This window comes from Geotrypetes seraphini, chromosome 1 (assembly GCF_902459505.1).
Source record: "Geotrypetes seraphini chromosome 1, aGeoSer1.1, whole genome shotgun sequence".
Lineage (NCBI taxonomy): Eukaryota > Metazoa > Chordata > Amphibia > Gymnophiona > Dermophiidae > Geotrypetes > Geotrypetes seraphini.
In genome coordinates, this window is record NC_047084.1 from 503,983,988 (window position 1) to 504,002,827 (window position 18,840).

General features: G+C 41.2%; 1 protein-coding gene across 4 annotated transcripts in view; it reads left to right on the forward strand.

The window, feature by feature from the left end:
• Positions 1–18,840, forward strand: part of AGTPBP1 (ATP/GTP binding protein 1) — a 325,031-nt gene that overhangs the window by 272,633 nt on the left and 33,558 nt on the right. For all 4 annotated transcript variants that reach the window (XM_033927773.1, XM_033927782.1, XM_033927801.1 and 1 more), the window contains 2 exons: positions 11,013–11,189; positions 17,016–17,176. In XM_033927773.1, coding sequence (XP_033783664.1) covers positions 11,013–11,189; positions 17,016–17,176 — 338 coding nt within the window. The remainder of the gene's footprint in view (positions 1–11,012; positions 11,190–17,015; positions 17,177–18,840) is intronic.

Genomic DNA, 18,840 nt, shown 5'->3' on the forward strand with positions numbered 1-18,840 from the left:
TTTCTCTCCTCCTCCCCTCTCTCCTGGCAAGACCCATCAGAAAGGAAAGCCCGATGCTGGCAGAGCAGCGAATTGGGAATGCTGCCACTGCCAGAAGAAGTTCACAATGCTGGCTGCACTCGAGGTGTACTGCTCCCCCTGCCCCTCCCCCCCTTGGTAAGCACTCCTGTTTTGGCCAGCTCCTTCCTCCCAGCTGTAATTCTATTACAAAGCTGTGGCAATGTCTCCTACAAGCGGCCAGAGGAGGTAAACACCCACGGGAGGGAGGCACAAATTTGAGACACAAAAGAGGAAGGGAAGGATGACAATGGGTGCATTAGGACATGGAAGGAAGGAAGAGGGTCCTGTTGTGACAGGAAGGAAAAGGGAAGTGTTGGCACAGGAAAGGAGAAGCAGGACCCCGGTTCGTAATTACAAGTCCAACGTAAGTCGGATGTTCTTAACTGCCTGTAGTATAAAATGAGCCCTTTTGCAAATAATGTCCATTAATGTCAATTAATGGCATTAGTACACACTAACTGTAAGTGACTCCCAACCTGTTAAAGCTACATATAAATAAGAAGCACAGCTTTAAGATTATTGCAGTTGATCTTGGAAAGCTGTTCTAATAAAATGTGTGCTTACACTGCCACCTTCTGTACTGATCGTGTAAAGGGAGTGTTACCTCCTGAAAGCTAATCATTTGTTTTTAAAACTATTTTTTTCAACTTTGTAATTATAATCTTCATACCAACTTGTACAATACAGTAATAAACTAAAACAAAAGTCATAACCCTCACCATTCTCAATCCCTCCCTCACGCCTGCCTTCCTATCCAGTAAAAAGATTATTGCCTTATATTGTTTTGTGTTTTTTTAAAGTGTATTAACCTTTATTTCTGTAAGTTCAAATAAACTAACATAGCTTGTACACTATTTGTTATAGTTATGACATATAAGTGCATAAGGAGCACTTTGGATTTTTTTTGGTACATGCAGGGTAGTTTAGGTAATGCATGTAGGAATTATAAACTGGATCATTCTGAACTTTCCAGAATGTTACGTTTTGGAAATAGGATTGTTGCTATCTCAGCTTCCACCAAGATCAATTTTCTAGGCTTATAAAAAAAAGTGGCATGAATATCATGACCATGTGATAATGAGAGGGAATAACCATAGTGTAACTGTGATTAACTAGTTACTGTATGGGAAAGCAAGGACTGAGGTGCACAGTGTCTTGTCATCCAGAAGTTAAGGGCAGCAAGGTTTCACTCTAGAACCTCTGGTCCCTTGTCTTTAGTGGTAGCTGTTAACCACTCCCCACCTTCCACAAGTGAGACTTCATTTCTTCCTTAGCTAAATGCTGTGAGATAATGATCTGGTTGGGTTGCATAAAACCTTTTTATTTTGTTGACAGTATGGCAGGCTGTAGATTGTTGTCTATTCTGTACCTTTTTGTGCCTATATTTTGATTAAGATTTTTTTTTTCCCAATGTGACATTTATTTCAAATGTTAGGTGTATGAACTGCACTGAGATGTAAGAGTATTCTTAGTGGGACCTAACAAATCCCTGTGGCGGATAGAAAACAGAGAGGAGGGTAAATGGACAATACTCGGACAGGAAAAGCGTCACGAGTGGAGGGCCGCAGGGTTCAGTGCTTGGACCCGTGCTCTGAACATATTATTTATAAACGACCTAGAAATTGGTACAATGAGTGATGTGATTAAATTTGCAAATGATACAAAGTTATTCATAGTAGTGAAGACGCAGGAGGATTGCGAAGACCTGCAATGTGACATAAACATGCTCGAGAAATGGGCCGCGACATGGCAAATGAGGTTTAACATGGATAAGTATAAGGTGATACATGTTGGTAATAAAATCTTATACACGAATACAGGATGTCCTGTGCGGTACTTGGAGAGACCCCCCAGGAAAGAGACTTGGGAGTACTGGTCGACAAGTTAATGAAGCCGTCTGCGCAATGTGTGGCATTGGCAAAAAGGGCGAACAGAATGCTGGGAATGATTAAGAAGGGGATCACGAACAGATAGGAGAAGGTTATCATGCCGCTGTACCGGGCCATGGTACGCCCTCACCTGGAATACTGCGTCCAGCACTGGTCGCAGTACATGAAGAAGGACACGATACTACTCGAAAGGGTCCAGAGAAGAGCAACTAAAATGGTTAAGGGGCTGAAGGAGTTGTCGTACAGTGAGAGATTAGAGAAACTGGGCCTCTTCTCCCTTGAAAAGAGGAGACTGAGAGGGGACATGATCGAAACATTCAAGATAATGAAAGGAATAGACTTAGTAGATAAAGACAGGTTGTTCACCCTCTCTCCAAGATAGGGAGAATGAGAGGGCACTCTCTAAAGTTAAAAGGGGATCAATTCCGTACAAACATAAGGAAGTTCTTCTTCACCCAGAGAATGGTGGAAAACTGGAATGCTCTTCCAGAGGCTGTTATAGGGGAAAACACCTCCAGGGATTCAAGATAAAGTTAGACAAGTTCCTGCTGAACTGGAACGTACGAAGGTAAAGCTAGTCTAAGTTAGGACACTGGTCTTTGACCTGACGGCTGCCACGTGAGCGGACTGCTGGGCACGATGGACCACTGGTCTGACCCAACAGCAGCAATTCTTATGTTCCAATTAAAATGTGTGTTATAGTGGTTGCATTTATTTCTAATTCCTCGGCCTCTCTCTCCTGAAAATGGGCTGTAGATGATCAGTGATTTTGTCATTTTTGTTAACATCATTGATGTCTGGGTAAATTATACTTTTTTCCTTATCTGATATTTGAGTTTGTATAATTTGAATTGTCAAATAAAAAAGAAAATATTTTATTTTCCACTGTTCTCTTTACCCATAACCCTACCTGATGTGGAACAAAAGTTTAACTACCATACTTTTCAGTAACAATGCTCCAGTTAGGAGTTGCAAAGCTTTTTCTGTGGGAGGAGAAAAAGTGAAGAAGCATATGAAAACATCACTTCAGGAATGCTCTCTATTGCAGACTTGTAGAAGTGGTTGATAGAAATACATAGTGAGTGCACCTACAGAACATATGATAAAACCATTCTGAGTCAGACCAAGGTATATTCTCCTGCCTCCAGCAAATCTCTATTTCCTTACCTTCTCAGCTACTGCTTTTGAGAACCAAAGCGGCCTTCTTTTCCTCTTACTTTTACTGGAGTCTGTCCAGAGGAAGGCTACTAAAATGGTGTGTGGTCTTCGTCATAAGGCGTATGAGGACAGACTTAAAAATCTCAATCTGTATACTTTGGAGGAAAGGTGGGAGAGGGGAGATATGATAGACATTTAAATACATACATGATGTAAATGCACATGAGTCGAGTCTCTTTTGAAAGGATGCTCTGGAATGAGAAGGCATAGGATGAAGTTAAGAGTTGATAGGCTCAAAAGTAATCTAAGGAAGAGGTGGTGGAGACAAGAGACTCAGAATTCAAGAAAGCCTGGGATAGGCACTTGGGATCTCTTAGAGAGAGGGAAGAGATAATGGTTACTACAGATGGGCAGACTGGATGGGCCATTTGGCCTTTATCTGCAATCATATTTCTGTGTTACTTACTTTCCTTACAAAATGGTTTGTTGCCCTTACAATAGCTCCTTTCAGTTTTGCGCACTGCTTTCCTGCTTCTTCCAGATGTTTCCATCCAGACAACAACTCTATGACTAATCCTCCATCTGAACAAAGTTAGTTATTTTAAAGTCTAGAACCTTCACTTTTCAAAGAGCCCTCTCTACACCTGTCTTGATATTAAATCACACTATGTAGTGATCACTGGATGCCAGATGATCATCCACTGTAACATCAGAAACACTTTCCCCGATTGTAAGCACTAAGTCCAGTATGGCCTCATCCCACATGGGTTACATCATCAACTGCTGGAACAGTTCTTGTAGACAATCCAGGATCTTCCTATTTCTAGAAGATCCTGCAATAGGGATACTTTAATCAACATCTGGCATATTAAAATCACTTAGTAGTAGTACTTCTCCTTTTACAGTTATATTTTGAATGTCTTCTATTATATCTCTGTCCACTTCTGTCTGTGAAGGAGGCCTGTATAAATACAGTGTAAATACATTTTCCATTCCCTCTTTCCAGATTGACCCACATTGCCTCTTCCTTTTCTTATAGGTCCTGCAATTGTGTTACTTCAATATGTGTTTTGTATTTTTTAATGCAGAACACATATTATTTAATGCTGATTTACTTTGTGTATGTATCTTGTTACCTGCCTAGTCAATTGACAGGATATAAATTTTAGAAATAAATAATAAATAACTTCACTCCTTCTCCTTTTCTTATTACCCTGTCTTTCCTGAACAGTTTATAGCCCAGAATAACTATATACCAGTCTTGTTTCTCCATGAACCACATCTCCATGATCGTCCCTAAATCCGAATCGGCCTCTTTTATCACAGCCTCTAAATCCAGGACCTTGTTTCCCATACTTCAAGCATTACTATACTATATACTACTTTCCAGACATGTCTCCATTTTTCCGTGTATGTAGATGTATGTGATGATGCACTTACCTGGGGGATTTAATTACCCAGCCCCAGCAATTCTAGTTTAAAGTCCTCTTCAGTAGGTTAACCAGTCTACTGCTGAAGACACTTCTTCCCTTCTTTGATAGATGTACATCATCTCTGCTTAGCAGCCCTTGGACGATCATCCCATGGTCCAGGAAGCCAAAATGCTCTCAATGATGCCATTCATGCAGCCATGCATTCATCTCTAGGGTGTGAACTTCTCTGCCTTGGCCTTTACCCTTGACAGGAAAGATCAATGAGAATATCACCTGCACACCTGTCTGCTTCACCTTCTCTCCCAGATTCACAAAATCGGTTTTGATATGTTCGGAGGGGTACCTAGCAGCATTGGATAATAGTCATTAGGCTTGATGAGTCTTGACCAGACTCTTAGTAGCATCTTGAATTTTGCACCAGACAGACAGCGCACCTCCCGGGACATCATTTCTGATCTGCAGATGGATGTTTCTGTACCCCTCAGAAGGGACTCACCAACAATCATTACTTTTCACATCCTAGAAGTCACGGATCTAGCAACTTTGGATATTTCGAGCTTTGATTCTTCCGCTCCCTAGAATATTCTCATCTCCTTCACTTCCAGGGCTGCATACCAGTTCTTCAACTTAAGGGCAGGTGGTGTCGCAGTATCAATCCTGAGTACAGCTGTTCTGCCTGAGCATAATCTCTTCTTCCTCTTGAAATCTTTGATGCCTCATGAAGCCACCTCCTCTCTCAATTCCTTCACTTCCTTCATGAGAGATTCAAGCTGAAGACATCTTCTACATGAAATCACCCTCTCTCCATGGGTAACATTTTCTGTCTGCACAGAGACAGAGGTTGTAACCTGGGCAATGTCTTTGGTGACAGTATTTCCCAGGCATACTGTGTTTGCAGAAGTACTTGCACCTGATAAAAAAAAAGAGAAGAGAAAGCAGAAAAAAGCTCTATCAAAGCAATGTTCTCCTCTTAATTGGCTGAAGAGCCCATAAATGAAAAGATCAGCCTTGGAATAGATGGGAGCTGGGGTGAGTGGGAGGGAATTAAACACTAAACAGAGGCTGTCCTCAACTGCTACCTGTGCTCTAAACTATTATTTTATATTCTGAAATGCAACTTAAAATACTAATGGAGATTAAAACACTTCATATAAAACCCTCACAGAGCCTTTAAAGGCTACACTAGTGCCTAAACTGACTGCTAAAAACACAGTAATTACTAAAAAGTAAAAATAAAAAAGATAATGATATGACCTACTGAATATCAAGTTTACATTTTCCCAAGTCTGAATGCCATCAGGTTAGATATTCCAATGAAGTTTGTCTTCCCCTTATTTATTTACTTACTTTTCTATCCCAGGGGAGCTCAGAATGGTTTACATGAATTTATTCAGGTACTCAAGCATTTTTCCCTGTCTGTCCTGGTGGACTCACAATCTGTCTAGTGTACGTGGGACAATGGGGGGATTAAGTGACTTGCCCAGGGTCACAAGCAGCAGTGTGAGTTTGAACCCACAACCTCAGGGTGCTGAGGCTGCAACTCTAACTATTGCACCACACTTTGTCATAGCATGGTAAAACATAATATGACAGACACTGTCTGTCAAAGATGGCGAAACATATTTAACAAAGCATGGTAAAAACCTAATATGACAAAACATGGTATGGTGAGACATAGCATAGCGAGCATAGTTTGGTAAAACATAGCATAGTAAACATAGTATTATAAAGCGTGGCTAATATAGTATGACCCGACTTGCCAAAAATGGTAAGTCAAGCGTGCATGACAAAACAGTATGGAAGACATGGAACGGCAAACATTGTGTGGCAAACATGGCATAAGAGATTGTATTACGGCAGACATAGTATGGCAGGTAGTCAAAATAGAGAAGGTGCCAAAGTACAAAACAACCAAGTAGCACAAGGAGCCTTCAAGTCCTGAGCAGTCAAACTTCCATTTATTGAACGACCTGACATGGTCTGTGTTTCGGTATATCCGCCTGTCGGGTCATTCAATGTAACTTCACTCTTGGTATACCTTGGATACTGATTGTTCAGCAAGTCAATATTTGGTGTTATCTATTTGGCTATCTTTCCATTGTTCTTTCTAAGGATTACATTGAATGTCCCCTGACGTAGTCCATACAAGAGAGGACGAATTTAGGAGCACGTTGCAGTAGTCCGTACAGGAGAGGGCGAAGGCATAGCATAGTTGAGAGAAATCCGGTTCTTCACTTTGCCGCTCATCAGGACAAGGAGCAGCTAAGTGAAGTCTGTCTTAAGTGATGTCTGTGTAAAGTGATGTCAGCTACTAGAGAATGACACGGGGAAAAATTCTTGCCTTGTCCCCGTCCCCGCCGTCCCCTTCACCCCACCGTCCCCTTCACCGCCCTGTCTCTGCCGTCCCCTTCACCGCCCCGTCCCCGCAGCATCCATACAAGCCTCAGTACTGCAATATTTAGCTTATTCCTTCCTTATAAATCAAAGTTCTATCTGCTGAACTAGAAAAAGAGATGTTCAGCTGGCAGGGCTTTATTTATAAATTTTTATCGACACAACTAATATACTACTTTATCCTAAAGCAAAAAAAAGGAAATAAATAGAAATTTTTTTTTCAACCTTTGTTGTCTGGTTTTTGCTTTCCTCATCTTCTCATTCAATTCCTTCCATCTACTATCTGTCTTCTCTCAGTGTCTTCCATTTGCTCTGTTACTGTGCCTCTCCCTTCACACACCCCCCCACACTCGCCTATTGGTCTGGCACCCATCTTCTTCCCTCCGCTCCCCCCATAGTCTAGCATCTCTGTCTTCTCCCCACTCTGTCTTCCCCATTTTCCTTCCAGTGTCTTCTGCCCACTCTTGTCTTCCCCATTTCCCTTCCAGCGCCTTCTCCCCACCACCACGCTTTCCTCTCTCCACCTTACCGCCCTTCAACACCCCCTCGCGTGGCCCGAGAATCCCCCTCTCCCTTTCCTTCGCGGCACGTTACTAAAGTAAGTTGCTCAAGCCTGCAGTAAGTTGCTCAAGGCCGAGCCTGCCTGCAGTCATGTGTGTATGAGCAGAAGCTTCTCTTCTGACGCAGCCAGAAGTTGCATCAGAGGAGAAGCTTCCTCCTACACACATGCGACTGCAGGCAGGCAAGCTCGGCCTGCTTGAGCAACTTACTTTATTAATGCGTCGTGAATGTAACGGGGGAGGGAGGGAGATAGATTCAGAAGGAGGGAAGGGGCCATGCGGGTTCCCTCCCTCAACTGCGGGGACAAGGCCATTCACCGCACCACTGGGCGGTGGATGGCCTTGTCCCCGTGCCCGCAGTGAGCACCTCCTCCCCCCCCCAACTATTTAGGCGTGTTACCCGCGGCTAGCCGCAGCTAACAGCCACTGTGTCATTCTCTATCAGATACACTTCCTGGATGAGTCACCCTACACTTATTCTGCCCTTTTAACTTTTCTCTTTAATCAGGTACTATTTGATTGAAAGGTAACTTGAACAATAGAGCAGTTTCTAACTTCCTAACAGAAAGACTTTTTCAAGTTTTCAGGATATCCACAATGAATCTGCATGAAAAAAGGTTTCATTTAAGGGATGCAGTGTATACAAATTAAGTTTATGCATACTCATTGTGGATATCATGAAAACCTAACTGGCATGGGGATATTCCAGGACTGAGTTGAGAAATACTGCTCTAAACCGATGCTGTCTTATGCTCTGAAATGCAGCCTAAAATTTTAATCTAGACCAGGGGCAGGCAGTTCTGGTCCTCAAGAGCCACAGGCAGGTCAGGTTTTCAGGATATCCACAATAAATATGCATGAGATAGATTTGCATTTCAAGGAGGCAGTGCATGCAAATCCATCTCATTCATATTCATTCTGGATATCCTAAAAACTTGACTTGCCTGTGGCTCTCGAGGACTGGAATTGCCTACCCCTGATCTAGACTATAATGCTTTTTATGTGAAACCCTACCAGAAACTTTAAAGGCTACACTATGAGGCAAGTCTCTTTCAATTAAAAGGAAACTCTGGAATGAGGGGACATAGGATGAAAGGGGATAGGTTCAGAAGTAACCTCAGAAAATACTTTTTCACGTGAAAGGTAGTGACTGTGTGGAACGGCCTCCCAGTGGAGTTGGTGGAGACAAAAGGTGTATCTGAATTTAAGAAAGCTTGGGACATTTCTCCATGCTTATGTTCTGTGATTCTTCTTATGTTGTATGCATCTGCTGACTGTGTCTCTTACTTAATAAAATCATTTTTTCAGTTAAAAAAAAAAGAAAGCTTGGGACACTGGATCTCTAAGGGGGAGGAAGGGATAGTAGATGGCATGGTTAGATAAACTAGATAGACCATACAGTCTTTATCTGCCTTCATTTTTCTGTTTCTTCAAGTACCTAGAAAATCCCAAGAAGTAAATCTGTTTCTAATAGCTCATTTCCAAGGATTAGCAACGGCTTAATAATTTTTATGGACTTTATTAGGACGTTTCCATACCTCCTCTTAACCTCACTATCCCCCTCCTTTAATAACGCGTAGCGCGGGTTTTAGCACAGGCAGCGGCGGTAACTGCTCCAATGCTCATAGAATTCCTGTGAGTGTCGGAGCAGTTACTGCTACGTGTTAGTAAAGGAGGGGGTATGTTAAGGAACAGATTGAAAATACTTTGGTTTGTTTTTAATCCGTTGAATGTTAGATTCATAGAATGTTCTCTTGTTTTAGAGTTTGAAAGATTGAACCGCCCCCTTTTTTAAAACCTTCCATTCCACTTAAGATTTTATATACTGCTATAATATTCATTTTTTTCTAGACTGAAGAGCTTTAACTTGTCAGGTTTCCCTTCATAAGGAGCTCAAAGTATACGAATAGGAGTTAATATTTTTCTCCTTCCCTCAGAAAATTTACTGCCACATTGAAGCATAGCTTACTTAGTTTTATTTTGATTTGTATCCCATTTTCCATAGAAAACATGTCCTAAGTAGCTATTACCATCTAAAACAAAATTATAGCATATCAAACAAGATATGGGACAGTAAAATATTGTAGCAACAAAATAAACAAGAGCATCATAAATCTAAAAGGCTTTGGAAAGCATTTCCAGAGTCGAGCCTCTGCCTATTTTTCCAGTGTGGGTTTTTTTTCTCATTTTATTTTTCATATAGATTGTAGCAGCCTTTTCTAAAATTACCATTTTTAAACCAGAAAAATATCCAGCTTTGTTTTGAAAATGATCATTTCCTAGATGTATTTGTCTATTTGAGCCAGAAAAAAAGTCCAAATTAAAAATATGCAAACACCAGGAGGGGCCAGCATTCTTAGCAGACTGGCCACAAAGACATCCCAACAGAGCAGTAGGGCGCCCTAGAGAGCACTGCAATGAACTTCACATAAAAAGCCCCAGGTATTTCAAAATTCCCTCAAAATCTACTGTATCCAAGTGTACATCACAACAATAGCCCTTATGCCTGCAGGTGTCACCTATATGTTGGAGATACTATTAAGGGATTGGCTAAAACACCTTAACCTGAGAAGGAAAGTCTGACAAGACAATTGTTCCTTGGGAGAACACAGGGTTTAGAGTGGAGGACATCAGTATGAGCCCATCATAGATCACGTAAACCTATATGTTGGTACAGTAGGTTTTGGAGGGCTCACACTTTCTACCAGAAATGCACTAGTTAGAGTGGCATATGGGTCTGGGTCCCTTTTTCTTCAGTCCACTTCACTGCCCACTAGGCTACTTCACAGACTTGCTTACTGTACTAATAGGACTTGCCATAACATCTGAAGCTCTCCTACAGGCTGGTACTATATATACCATTTCAATCAAATCTTTGGGGGATTGGGAGGGGACCATTGACCACTGGGGGAGTAAGCGGGAGCCATGCTTTCATTCCGCCTGTGGTCATCTGGTCAGTTTGGCCATCTTTTTGCAACTTATTTATTATTGAAACAGGTCTAACCTCAAGCATACAAGTTTTGTCCTGTAACATTTCATTATTGTGGAAAATTGTTCATACCATAAATTCACCCTAATCCTCCCCCGAAACATGCCCTCAACATGCCCCCTTGAGGCTGAGATGCACTGCAGACAATCAGCATAGAGAACAATCAGCATAGAGAACTGTTTAAAAAGATATTTTGAAAATGGCAATTTGGATGTTTTAGCAAACAAAACGTCCAAATGCCACTTTATGCCATATTTTGGACATTTTTTTTTCTTTTGAAAATGAGCTCCTAAGTAATTTATCCAAGTCACAGAGAACACAATCTGATTTTAAATGCCAGGACATCTAGATCACAGCCCAGTGGGTTTTTACTCATGCGAATGGGCTGTCATTTCTACACTTTTGCACACTGGGTTCATATACGTGCGGGCCAAAGACTGCAATTTACTCCTGCCATGACTTTGCTTAAAATTTACAAATGCGTTTTAAAACTTTCTTTTACTTTGTCATTGGTGCTCTTCTCCTGTAGGTGCTTCCCAAAATTCTGAGTAACATTGCTCCAGCATTCTGCATGAACAGCTGCAGTTTTGTGGTGGAGAAATCCAAGGAATCAACGGCTCGTGTTGTGGTGTGGCGGGAGATTGGTGTGCAAAGGAGCTATACTATGGAGAGCACGCTCTGTGGCTGTGATCAGGGCAAGTATAAGGTAAAGGAGGAGCCATTATCAGAGAAAATCAAGTACATCCACCAATGAACAAATGATGAATCTCACAGTTCATTCTATTAATATATACCAGTGTATCGCAAACTGTGTGCCGCGGCAAACCAGTGTGCCTCCTGAGATTTCGGGTGTTCCGTGACACATTGGCGAGAAGGAGAGTCGTCCACAAAGGCTGACTGCCTGCAGGATGTATGTCTCGTGACGAGAAGCATGTCCTGTAGGAAGTCAGCCGGCAAAGATGACTCTCCTCCTGGCCAGCATCTCTCCTCCTCTCCCCATACCTCCTATGTCCCTCCACCGAAGTGGGTCGTGGCCAGAAGGGCCTCCGTGCATGTGCAGACGTCATGCATGTGCGTCGACACCCGCACACTTCCGGCTGCCTTCCGGCCGTAGCACTGGCCGGAAAGTTTGCGAGACACTGATGGGCCAGTTCTATTTGTAAATGTGTAGAAGACTAGCATATATGTTTCTTTATTTGAGAATTTGATATACCACTTTAGCTAATAAAAGGTCAATACATGTGCAGGCCAGATAAAGCACCAAAGAACTGTTCTGTAACTTATGTCCATATTTCTGATAATGATTAGTTTAGGGAGGGGTACACATAGGCAGAGTCTAGGTGAAGCATAGGCAGGGTGCAAAGTTACACCTCTAACGTAATAGAATACTGTAAGTTATGCACATATCACTGGAACACAGGTGCACACGATATACCAGCTCTATGATGGCATGCTTACACTTATGTTTATAAATGCATATATGACTTCTTAAGCTTGTATTCTGTAAAGGAAATTAGGTGTTTCTTTAGAGCAGTGTTTCTCAACTCGGTCTTGGAGTACCCCCTTGCCAGTCAGGTTTTCAGGATATCCACAATGAATAAGCATAAACTTGGTTTCATACACTGCCTCCATTGTAAGCTAATTTCTTTCATGCAAATTCATTGTGGATATCCTGAAAACCTGACTGGGAAGGGGGTACTCCAGGACCGAGATGAGAAACACTGCATTAGAGTATAGGATCGTACTAAATATCTAATTTTAGGCGTACTGTTCTGGAATGCTCTCCGACTATGTTTTCCCACACAAATGAAGGCAAGACACCAGTTGTTTGGAATAGATTTCATGAGTTGGTACATCATTCTCCATCTCTGACCCTATTCAAATCCAGGGTAAAAGTCCCCCTTTGTGAGGTTGCTTGTAATATTTAACCCTTTAGTCATGTTTTCGATACCCATGTTTTAATCATTCCCATAATAAATGTAATCTCTCATCCCCTTATTTGTCCTTTTTGTCTTAAATAGATCATAAGCTCTATTGAGCAGGGACAGTCTTGTCTGTGTTTGTGTACAATGCTGCATATGTCTAAAACTATAGAGATAATGATTAGTGGTAACAAGTAGTAGAAAATTAAAATTAAAACATTCTCCCCAAGTTAATATGATGGCAGGTAAGGACTAGAAAGCATATACAGTATAATCTATCCAGCTTATTTCCTAGTGTAATGCTATAGACACAAGTTGATCACCAGGTCAAACCCGGGCTGTGCAGTCAGAGTCGGAAGCAATTTTGGGTGGAGTTAGAGTCAGTAGAAATGGACTGACTGAGTTCAGTTTCAAAATTAAAAAACTTATATTTGCCTTATATAATAATGATGTTGTATCTGTCTGTCTGTCTTTATCCTGGATTTAAAGTACTCTAGAGAAAAAATGTAAAGCTTAATATCAGTATAAGCTAGAGTCAAGTCGGACAGTAGAAAAATAGAGTTGGAGTCCAAGGTTTAGTATATTGACTCCACAGCCCTTGGTGAAACTAAGATAATAGCAGTTACTTACCATACCATTTCTTATACTCCACAGATTTTAACAGGGATTCTATGTGGTTTACAATATCAACTCCCTCAATCTAGGAATTTACAAATATATTAATTTCCATATAAAATTAAGCAAAAAAAAAGTCTTTAATTCCTTTCTAAACTGATAAATAGAATTCTGTCTCGAACATGAAGGTGAGCTATTCCAAATTTTAAGTCCCCGATAACACAAATGTTGACTCAAATAGATATTTACTGCAGATAAATGAGACTGAGGGAAACTTTAACTTACAGTGCTGCACTGTTCTTGAATCCTTGAAAGATTTTGGGACATTTATTACGGAGATTAGCCCTTCAGAACGAGACCCAAATAAGGCCTTATGGACCATAAAATAGCCTTTCTAAATGTTCAGTCATATCCTTTTGAGTGAAAACAATAATTTTTTTTAATGTAGAACAATTTATTCTCATTTAAAAAAAATAAATTTTCAGTTGCGGCTTTTTCCTTTATGTTATTTGATATGTGCATTGAACACAGCCGCTCCCCTTCAGTTGTCAAATCACAAATTTTTACCTGATAGAAAAAACAGACCAGGTTTTTTCTATCAGAAAATGTGTGCTTTCTAGCACATGTTCTCAGGTCCTCTTTGCAAGTAACAATTATGTTTTCTCTACATTTCAGTTTGTAAGAATGATACCTTTACGCTTACTACTTTGCACAGTGATTTCTAGGTCTATTCTTCATAGTTTTAAAGTTATTATTTTTATTTTTATTCTCAGTATTCAGCCCATACATGGTTGTTCAGTTCTACAGTTGGGTCTTTGGCAGCCTGGGTCAGCGGTTGATGAGGTGCTCTGGAGGTATCATTTAGGAGCCTCTTTGTGGGAGTGGGGGGGGTCATGGTTATTGTTGAGAGTGAAGCTTCATGCATGTCTTGTGGCCTCAGAACCCTTCCTTATCCATAGCAGATCAGTCCACATGAGTGAGATATGTCCCCCTGCCAGTAGATGGAGCCAGCACTAGTATACAGGTCTGGAGGTTCAACAACTTAGAGCAGGGGTTCTTAACCCAGTCCCCGAGACACACCTAGCCAGTCAGGCTTTCAGGATACCCTCAATGAATATGGATTAGAAAAATTTGCATTCCTACGGCCATTGTATGCAAATTTATCTCATTCATATTCATTGTGGAAATTCTGAAAATCTAACTGGCTAGGTGTGTCCCAAGGAATGGATTGAGAATACCTGCCTTAAAGACAAGATTTTTGAGAGCTATTGTGGTTTCCTTCTGCGCAGTCTGAGTAAAGCTTGTGTATATCCAATGGTTTAGTAAGGGGGAAGGGGATTGGGAGGCGGTTTACCCTGGATACCGGCACCCATCCTCCTCCCCGGCCTCCCACTCCTTCCCTCTCCCCACCACGTTCGTGCCTTCACTCCCTCCCCCCCCCCCACGTGCCTCTAGCTCTTCACCAGCACGATCAGCAGCTCCAACCTGCTGCATGAGCCAGCATCAGCTCTTCCTCTGACCTCACTTCCGGGTCCCACACCTAGGAAGTGACATTAGAGGGAGAGCCGACACCAGCAGCAAGTGGGTAATGCTGCTCACACCGGGAAAGTTAAAGAGGTATGGGGAAAAAGAAGGGGGGCGCATGGTGGGGCAGGGAAGGAGCAGGGGGATAGAAAAGAGGGCGGGGTACCACCGCCCTGGGCAACTCTCACCCTCACTGTATATGTTCCATTCATCTCTACTGATATGATATGGATGATGAAGGGGAAATTTAGACTAAATCTTTTGATTTTCTTTCCTGTTAGACAGTCTGGAACCCATCCATAGAAGATGTGCCAGTTAAGATCTCATGGTTTGACAAATTAAGAAAGCTGTCTGTTGTAGCGCACTATGAAGGTAGTTTGTTCCCTTGGTGTTTGGAAGTCCTCATTCCTGGGTTAGGGAATTAAAGGTCCCAGGTACACACATCTCACCATTACTCCCTTGTGGTATATGGTGAGCCCTCCAAAATCTATTGGACCCTACTATACACTACCCCAGTAGCCCTTATGCTTACATAGGAACATAAGACTAGCCTTACTGGGTCAGACCAACGGTCCATCAAGCCCAGTAGCCCGTTATCATGGTGGCCAATCCAGGTCATTAGTACCTGGCCAAAACTCAAAGAGTAGCAACATTCCATGCTACCGATCCAGGGCAAGCAGTGGTCTCCCTCATGTTTTTCTCAGTAACAGACTATGGACTTTTCCTCCAGGAAGTTGTCCAAACCCTTCTTAAAACTAGCTACACTATCTGCTCTTACCACAACCCCCTGGCAATGCTTTCCAGAGCTTAACTATTTTCTGAGTGAAAAAATATTTCCTTCTATTAGTTTTAAAGGCATTTCCCTGTAACTTCATTGAGTGTCCCCTAGTCTTTATAATTTTTGACGGAGTGTAGGCTTCACTCATATCTTCCCTCATCCGTCTCTTGTCCAAGCTGAATATGATGGTGCAGTAGGTTTTGAGTGAGTTTTGTAGGCTCACACGCTCTACCGCAAGTGTAGTAGTTAGAGTGGGATGTGGGCCTGGGTCTCCTTCTATGGAGTCCACTGCACTGCCCATCAGGCTACTCCAGAGACCTGCTTGCTGTTCTCATAGGACTGGCCATAACACCTGCAGCTGTCATACAAGAAGGTATGCACTGTTTCAATCACATCTTTGGAGGGGTCGGAGGGGGGGTGGTCAGTTACCCCAGGGGGAATGTGTGGAGGTCATGCATCTATCCCTCAAGTGGTCATCTGATCAGTTTAGGCACCTTTTTGGCACTTATTCATTTTTAAATCAGGTCTAAGCCCCAAATGTCCAAATTGTGCCCTGGACATTTTCTAAAATGTTTGATTATGGCAGAAAATATCCAAGTCATAAGCCCACCCTTGTCCTGCTCTAAACATGCCTCTAACATACCATCTTGAAATGCAAGTGAACAGCATAGAAATCCATCTAGAAAATAGGTTTTGAAAATAACGATTTGGATGGTTTGGTGAGAAAAGCGTCCATCTGGCACTTTATGCCATTTTTTGGACAACTTTCTCTTTTGAAAATAAGCCCCTTATGAGAAATCTGGCAACAGAATTATACTATGTTTTGCTTTCTGTTGCATTTCTTGAGTTGTCTGAACTTGTGTTTTTGGATTACTGTGGTTTATACTTAAGAATTTCTGTTGGAATCTGCTGAGAACTGTTGTCTTCAGCAGAATGCAAAAGTCTTCTAAAAAATCACATAAGTGTGTCACAGTACTGCACAGTAAAGTGCCACAGAATATCCCCTCCCTGCCTGTTCAGCATGGTTTAACCGTGAAGGAGCTTTTCCTGCCTGGTCCAAACCCTTTTGAATGTTGGGCCCTGGGTTTCTAGGCATGTTTCAGCTTTGACATTCAGAATGTATCCATTTAGTTTTTTGGAGTTAACCACAGTCTTCCCACTATATCCTGGGTGTGGTTCAGGTACATACCAGCTAAAGTGCATAGATGTTAAATCACACACACAAACCAAACATTAGAAAACAATTAGATGGAGTCTCATTTGCAACTGAGCAAAACGGGTGATGATTAACACCTTACCTAAAGGATGATTGTTCAACTGAGTTGGTATTGTTCCAGTGCATCACAAGGGGTTCCTAGAACATAATGAGTTGCTTGCTAGCTATGAACTTTATTCAGAAATTCTTACTTTCACAGAAACTGCCATTATGGAGACTTAAAAGAGCATTTCCTTCTAACCCTCAGCTAAGAAAGTCAAGGGATAATGATCACCTGAATAACTTGATATTTCTTTCTACCTTTTTTAACGTCAGTCATGATATGCTGATCTTCCATCCTTGGTTCATCATGATTTTGTTTTAATGCCCTTGTTCTTCAATTAATTCTGAAGAGAAATAGCTCTCTGCCATGTAATTAATTTCCTTTAGAGAGGCAAGCTTTCAGATTTTTGCTGATTTCTATTTTTATGTTTATAGAATATGCAGATAGGGACGAGGCAACTAGAAGAAATGGGAGCCAAATTCTGTGTTGCATTGCTACGGCTGAAAAGGTTGACCTCCCCTCTGGACTTCAACTTGCCTACCAGCCTCTTTGACCTTGAAAATGAATTGATTGAGTCCAGCGGCAAAGTAATAAGGTATTGTCCACATTTTAGTTTAATTGCCTATATTTTAGTAAGACAGCTTTTAAGAACTGCTTTCAATTTGACCGTTGGTTAATTTCATCCATATAAAACAGTAAAATGGATCTTTTCCTGTCAAATGTGTTTTGTTTGCATTCTAAATTGATGAAGCTGACAACTGTACCGAGTTCTTATGGACAATTTTCTTTCAGAGTTGGCAGTGAAAGCAGTAGGAAGATCATTAAGATCTTCCTCATTAGGTATGTTTTGCCCTAATGATAGCGCCTATTGACGAGGCTCTCTGTACGCATGCACAGAAAGACATATCATCTTGACAAGACACAATCTACAATGTCTCTTCATACCAAATTCCCAAATGAACATGAATGCGTGTGCAAATGGAGGAAAGGGAAATGCTCCATTCTGTCACACTATAAATATGTACTTTCCAACTTAAGTTTGATTCATATTTCATAGGGGTAATATCTCTAAATGGGGGCTTACTATGGCTTGTAAGCAATATGGCAGTTCAAGAAGGAACCTCTTTTGAACTTGCTTTCTTTTTCCCATTGCTGTGTGAAAAAGGAACACCCCGCTGATGATAAGCTGGTAGCTTTTCCTGTTGTTTTTAAAGAAAATGCCTGGTGGATTTCCTGGGACATCAGGCCGCTCATTGGAACAAATTAATACCTGAATTTATGAATAAAAAAACAGACTGTTCTTCAGGACATTTGGAGCACTGAGATTAAGCATCAAATGTCTACGTCTCAGTGGCCACGAATTTGGTCTTGGAGGATGAGATGTACAATGTCTGCATCTATGAGACAAACATGGTTTTTCTTATTGCATAGAACATTCTGGACCCCTGTTCGTTTACAAAAATTAGATCGCTCTAAGTCTGATAGATGTTGGCATTGTCATCTTGAGGCAGGGACTTTAGATCATTTATTGTTCTATTGCCCATTTATGGATTTTTGGAAATCAATTTGGGGCCAAATTAATAGTTTATTAGAAAATCCTGTGGCATTATCGTATGACACAGTATTATTTGGCATGTCTATGAGGGTTAAGAGCCAAATTTCTTCCAAAAATAATAAACTCTTACTTATTTTAACAGGAGTCACCATACAACAAATAACATGTAATTGGAAAAATTGGAATAGATTAAACTACAGTTTTTGGTGGAATTCAGTGTGTCATATTTATAAAATGGAAAGAACATTAGCTATTCAGAAAGGGAATTTTTATAAATTTCAAGATGTGTGGCCATTAACAAAATATTGCAATGAATAGGTATTATTTCCCTGTTTTGTACAAATGAAAGAATGTGGTAGGGGAAGGGGGAATTTATTATATGGTATATGTGTTATGAGATACTGAAGAGATGGGGGGAAAGGGATAATTCTATTTAATATGAAGAATGTAGAATTTCAAGTGATGTACTTAAGTTAAAATGATGTAACTTTTTGATGCACTTGATGTAAGTATAAAAATGAATAAAGAATTTATAAAAAAAAGAAAAGAAAATGCCTTAAGCAGTAATATGTTTGGTATAATCTTAGGGCTCCTTTTATCAAGGTGCGGTAGGCGGTTAACACGCGGAATACTTTGCGTTCAACCGCCTGCCGCGCTAGTCGCTAACGCCTCCATTGGCAAGGCATTAGGTTTTTGGCTTGCCA